The sequence below is a fragment of the Sardina pilchardus genome, chromosome 18 (genome assembly GCF_963854185.1).
Source record: "Sardina pilchardus chromosome 18, fSarPil1.1, whole genome shotgun sequence".
Taxonomy (NCBI): Eukaryota; Metazoa; Chordata; class Actinopteri; order Clupeiformes; family Clupeidae; genus Sardina; species Sardina pilchardus.
In genome coordinates this window covers 23,414,226-23,420,225 of record NC_085011.1, presented here as the reverse complement: position 1 = coordinate 23,420,225, position 6,000 = coordinate 23,414,226, and the positions used below count along the sequence as shown (strand labels likewise).

The 6,000-nt window shown below is 46.6% G+C and overlaps 1 protein-coding gene across 2 annotated transcripts in view; it reads right to left on the bottom strand.

The window, feature by feature from the left end:
- wdpcp (WD repeat containing planar cell polarity effector) overlaps window positions 1-6,000 on the bottom strand; it is a 73,530-nt gene that overhangs the window by 36,220 nt on the left and 31,310 nt on the right. For both annotated transcript variants that reach the window (XM_062520243.1, XM_062520244.1), the window contains 3 exons: window positions 5,857-5,901; window positions 2,002-2,052; window positions 50-120 (listed from right to left, as the gene is read on the bottom strand). In XM_062520243.1, coding sequence (XP_062376227.1) covers window positions 50-120; window positions 2,002-2,052; window positions 5,857-5,901 — 167 coding nt within the window. The remainder of the gene's footprint in view (window positions 1-49; window positions 121-2,001; window positions 2,053-5,856; window positions 5,902-6,000) is intronic.

The following is a 6,000-nucleotide window of genomic DNA, read 5'->3' as shown; positions in this document are numbered from 1 at the left end:
CCCTTTGTTTTAAGAAAGGGCACTTTTTCGTCAGGGGTAAAGAGGATACCTCGAGTTCCTTGAGGGAGTCGCGGAGCCTCTCCGGACGACGGTTCTTCAGGGCCCATGGGTAACCGCGACCTGCATGGGCGAAGTGGAGAGGGGGGGATGCAAAGTTCAAAGGTCATGTAACCCGACAATCTCTCATAGAATGTGCAAAGTCATGCGCACAGTCATTCACAAGGAAACACAGAAAAGGAGAAATGGTGTTTTTGTTTTCCAAGGAAACGCAGGTCTTGACCCTTCCGTGTACCCTTACTGAGGTCAAGGTAGAAATGAAATCAGACTGACAGGTAAATATTAAAACACGTTTTTGACAAACAAGGATTGTGTTTCCAACAAAAGGAACATAGTGGGCCGACACATAAAATGCACATGGTAGTCCAATTAATATAGTTTAGTGATAATAACATTCTATAATATGTACTTACATGACAGGTGCATACTATCTCTTATTAGTTGCAAAAGTACAATGTGACAAGGACAAACTATAAAGTGGGCACAATAATTTCATGTGCATTTTCTCCAATTAGGTTACTGGATTTGCCCAAGGAAAATAAGTTTTATTCGAGAAGCCCTCAAAAAGTCCTTGTAGTGGCTTACCGGAAGGGGAGAGACTCAAAAACGCTACCATAACATATTTAATACTCCACTTGAAGACAACTCGTTCCACACACAAACCTCTGTAATTTCCCATAAGGTCCCTCGTTCCCCCTCTCCCTCCAGTGCAAACGGTTTTAAAAAAAGTTAATTGAATTCTCGGTTGAGTTCTGGCTGTGCATATACATTAGCATTAATATAGCAGAGGTGTGTGTGTGTGTGTGTGTGTGTGTGTGTGTGTGTGTGTGTGTGTGTGTGTGTGGTGTGCGCATGTGTGTGTGTGTTTGAGGAGTGGGGGGAAAAGAGGAGGCCTGTTTTTTAAAGATGGCGTAATCAAATCCAATCTGTTTTTTAAACCATTAAGAAACACCCCCACCCTCCCCTACTCACTCACTCTCTCACTCTCTCACTCTCTCCCCCTCTCCCTCTCCCTCTTTCTTTTCGAGCGGGAAAGCGAGTAAATAAATGCATGTAAATGAGGGACTGTGGGAGAAAGGGTGGTGGTGGTGGTGTGTGTGTGTGTGTGTGTGTGTGTGTGTGTGTGTGTGTGTGTGTGTGGTGGGGGTATGTGAGAGAGTGGGGAGATGCAGAGTTGGGGGGGCCGTGTGTTTGTCTCCTGATAAGGGTGTTTGCATTCTCCTCCTGGGCGACTGGGGCCACTCCAGACCAGGTTGAGTGACTGGGAGTTATTCCTGGAAGATGGCCATACTTGTATTAGAGCCCTAATGGAGCTGCAAGGTGTATAGTCTAGTTTTCTGACTGACTCAGGCCTCCTGAAAGGGGAAGCAGAGGATGAGAGAGAGAGAGAGAGAGAGAGAGAGAGAGAGAGAGAGAGAGAGAGAGAGAGAGAGAGAGAGAGAGAAGGGGAGAAAAGAGAAACAGACAGACAGAAAGAGAGAAAAAAACGAGTGACGCTAACGGGCTCGGAACAGTTGTGGTGAGCCCTCCGCCGAGCAGGGCCTAGTGTGGCCTTCTCAGAGGCTGCTGCTGCTGCTGCGGCGGCGGCGGTTGAAGGAGGGGGAGAGAGGCGAACTGGAGTTGCGCTAATTACTCCCTCAGACTGCTCTCTCGCCGCTCCACAGCTGAAAGGAGCAGACATAACAAACGGGCGGCTGAACACGGCGTAACGAGCCCAGCCAATTGTCATCTACGAAAAAAAAGAAAAAAAACCCTTGTCGGAGAGCCTACGCGGTGGGTTTCGCCAGGCAGGTCTTACATGATCTGCGTTTTTTAAATTTTTCGCCTTTTCAAAAAGAAATTCCTTTTTTTTTCCTTTAATTCATTACGGTAGATGTCAATGAGTTGCCTTTGAACTGGCAGCCAGCTGATGAATACGATTAAGCCGTGTGACATCTTACTTACTCTCCAAAAACTGCTGCTTCTCGCCGAAGTAATGGTGAGCCGGCAGGGCAGCTGTGTGGAGAAAGAAGAGAGGAGACGTTAGATAAAAAGAATAAAAACGAATGAATGAAATTACACACTGAGAATAACACGATGATGTGGGAGAGATTATTGCTAGCTTTCCCTTATAGTCGTGAATACAACTAAACCATTGGCATACCACTGTGTGTGTGTATGCGCATGTGTGTGTGTGTGTGTGTGTGTGTGTGTGTGTGTGTGTGTGTGTGTGCGTGTGTGTGTGTGTGTGTGTGTGTGTGTGTGTGTGTGTGTGAGTATGTGTATTCCATCTGTGTTTACACATTTAGTTCCACGGTCAACTCTGCGGGTTCTCTCAGCATATGGACTCAAAGCATGTCACTCTTTGAATCCATGAATCTGAATGTATGTGTACAAGATTGAGCAATAGGCTAGCCAATGTGAGAAGATGTGCTAGCCCAAACTGTCAGTGCAAGTGTGTGTGTGTGTGTGTGTGTGTGTGTTTGTTGGCCCATTTGTGAGAGTGTGGGCAAGTCTACATGAGTGTGTGTTAGCCTGAGTGGTTTTGTCCATGAGTGAGTGTGTGTGTGTGTGTGTGTGTGTGTGTGCTAGCGTAAGTGTCAGTGTGTATGCTAGCCCATATGTGTATGTGTCTTCGCCTACAGTATGAGTGTGATTCAGAGGAGCAGAGAAACAGTGAGGGGTGACTCGGCTAAAGCCTGGCCCTGGAGTACTGTCAGCTTCTCCACCTCCACACCTCCACCTCTCCTCCTCCTCCAGCACGAGAGCCACGCCCTGCCCCGGAGGTGCCCAGCCAAGAGGCCTCCTCAGCCGGCCTCACCGCACAGGAAGCCTGGCCTGGCTGCGGGGACCTCTGGCTGCTCGGGACACTTCCAGGATTACTGGCATTAATCAGATAAAGGGGACATTATGATACAGCGCCGGCCCAGGCTGCTTCAGTGACAGGGGGGCCAGGGGCTGGCCAGAGGGGGTGGAGGGGACGGCAAGAGGGAGGCTCGGCGCTTTCTGCTCGACACCATGAGGTTGGGTCGCCCTCTAGTGGTAGCTGGGAGAAGTGGCCATACATCACATAGCCACTGTGGTTACAGCAAGCACATACATGTTCAGTATTTTTGTGCAATAGGTGCATTTACAAACATAACCTGAAAAAACAGGGCCTTGAGAAAGACAATACTACAAGAATATAGAAGACAACTATCAAATGTGATAATCAGATGCAGCTGACAAAACAATGCATAAACCATGACTTGCAGCAAAGACTAAGCTGATAAATAATAATATGCATTTACTAATACATAAACATTAGTACCAGCCTCCTCGTATAAACTAATCAAGAATCTACATTTTCGTAATTATACAATATTTACATAAATCACAGTGAGTCAGCTCATTTCTATCCATCCAAAGTCAGTTTTTCATCTCCTCCTCCGGTTCTTCTCTCTTTCTCTCTCTCTCTCTCTGTCTGTCTCTATCTCTCCCTGCGGCCTCCTCTTCCTATCCTCTGCTCTCCTCTCCTCCCTCTTTCACTCCTTTATCGTGGCACGCTTTTGTAATCCATCGAATTAAAACGGATTTTTGGAGAACGAGACTGTCCTCACGCCACAGAGGACTGGCACGCCAGAAAAGACCACTGGACTGATGGAGGAGCCATTGATGAGTGAAGAAGGGCGGGGGGCGGGTTGGGGGCAGACGAGATAGTGTGAGTGTGTGTGTGTGTGTGTGTGTGTGTATTCTGTATATGTGTGACTTCCCTCTCTACACACACAAAGATACATACACACATACAAAACACACTGAAGAGTGGAGTCACAGATTGACACTGTCTTAATAGACACCCTTTCTAGACACTGACAGTTATCAGATGGAGATATGTATCAAGTAAAACACTAAAATTATAATAAGAGGGGACATAGATTTTGTTCAATGAAACAAGTTATTCCTTCAAGATATTCCTATTTAAGTCTGAAATGTGCTGCATTTAGACTAAGAATGACTACATTAAGCTACAACAAACCAATCTAGATGAATGCTAGTAAACACTGGGCCCATCATGTCATTGCAGAGTGCCATGGTGTGTTGCGAATAGAACTGTTTGGAGGGCACAGACATCCAGACATCGCACAGCCCCCGCAGTCTGCACTGCTGATGGCCACACACACAAAAAAAGAAATCAAATAGGTGAGGCTGTTTTTCTCCAGCAGGTTAATCCTTTCATTAATATTTCAGAACATACACCATAGGAGGACTATTAACAGCATTCTTTTTTTTTCTTTCTTTTTTTTATCTTTTTTTCATGGATCCTAATAAAGTTTTCTTTAAAATCACAAAAGTTTTACCAGAGCTAGATTTATTCTAAAAGCTAGCAACCTAGTCAACCTTTGCCAGTCAGACAATATAAAATATAGCTCTAAAATATGGGCCACAAAGCTCCAGCCAGACAAGGCTTCAGTTGACTGTTAAGTGTAGTACGACACAGTCTTACACCAATCGTAAAACAATAAAACATCTCAAAGGAAACTGGCACAGAAATGATTTGAAATGATGATACTTTCTAGTGATGACAGAAATTTCACCCCAAAAAACAAGCACATTTCGTGCAAGGCTGCGCTGCACCCATTTTGCTTGTGCATCACTGCACAATAAATACCGAACAAACACAGACTAAAGAGTAAACAGAGTTAAAAAATCGATCAGTTCTGGGTACTTGAGAACTCTCCCCTTTTTTAAACTGGGTTTGCTCAAGCAAACAAAGGTATAAATCCTGGTTCTAATCATCTCTCATTAGCTTCCATCTCGCTGCCACGCTAAGCTGTTTGAACCGTTTCTCCCAGAGGCCGGCGCGGCTGAGGAAGAGGAAGGTCTCTGGAGGAAGGACCCCGCGAGCACCACGCGGCGGCCTGTGAGGTCACTGTCTAAAGCAGATTACACCGCAGCAGAGGGCATTGTGCTGAGAATCAATTAAAGCCTTGCGTTAGATAGATACCAGCGAGAGAGAGAGAGAGAGAGAGAAAGAAAGAGAGCGGGGGGAAAATAATATCACAAGCAAATTAGCCACTTTTGGCCACCATTGTGTTCTGGTCAAAATGAAAGAGATCGAGCTGCGTTGAGCAGCCCCATCTTACAGAGGGTCCGTTTTGTGCGGTTGGAACTTTCACAGATGTCTCTCTCTCTCTCTCTCTTTCTCTCTCTCTCTCTCTCTCTCTCCTTTCTTTCCTGGCTGGGTTTAGTGATGATGAGCTGATCACAGAGATGCTAATAGGGAAGGAGGTTTCGCTTCTGCTTGACACGGAGGGCTGTGGCCCTCGGATACAAGAGCCCCCAGGGGTTCTTAAGAGGCTACAGACCCTGGCAGGGTGTCAGCGCAAACACACAGAGGAGAGATGGAGAGAGACAGAGAGGGAGAGAGAGAGGGAGGAGGGGAGAGGAGAGAAAGGGAGGGAGAGAGAAAGAGAGAGAGGGGGGAGAGAAAGAGCGAGATAGGGAGGAGAGGAGAGGAGAGAGAGGGAGGGAGAGAGAAAGAGAGAGAGGGAGAGAGGTAAGGGGGTTAGATGGAGGGGGATGAGAGAGAGAGGGAGGGTGGGGGGAGAGAAAGACATACAGAGGAAGAGAGTGATGAGGAGGGACAATCTCACAGCAGAGGAGAGGATTGTGCTGTGTGTGCATATGACACAGGGAGCGGGAGATTGACAAGGGAGGGAGAGCAAATGAAAGGAGGAAGTGTGTACTGTGCTAAGGTAATTAACACTTAAGGAGGCGCTGTATTAGTCCAACCAGAAAGCACACACACACACACACACACACACACACAGAGAGACTCACCTGGCTCGCCTTTGTCATAAAACTGGTACGTGCCAATATCCGTGTCTGTGGAGGTAGAGAACAGCATACAATATTAAAGAACAAATATGCAAGCAAGAGAGAGAGAGAGAGAGAGAGAGAGAGATGGAGAGGAGGATAGAGAGA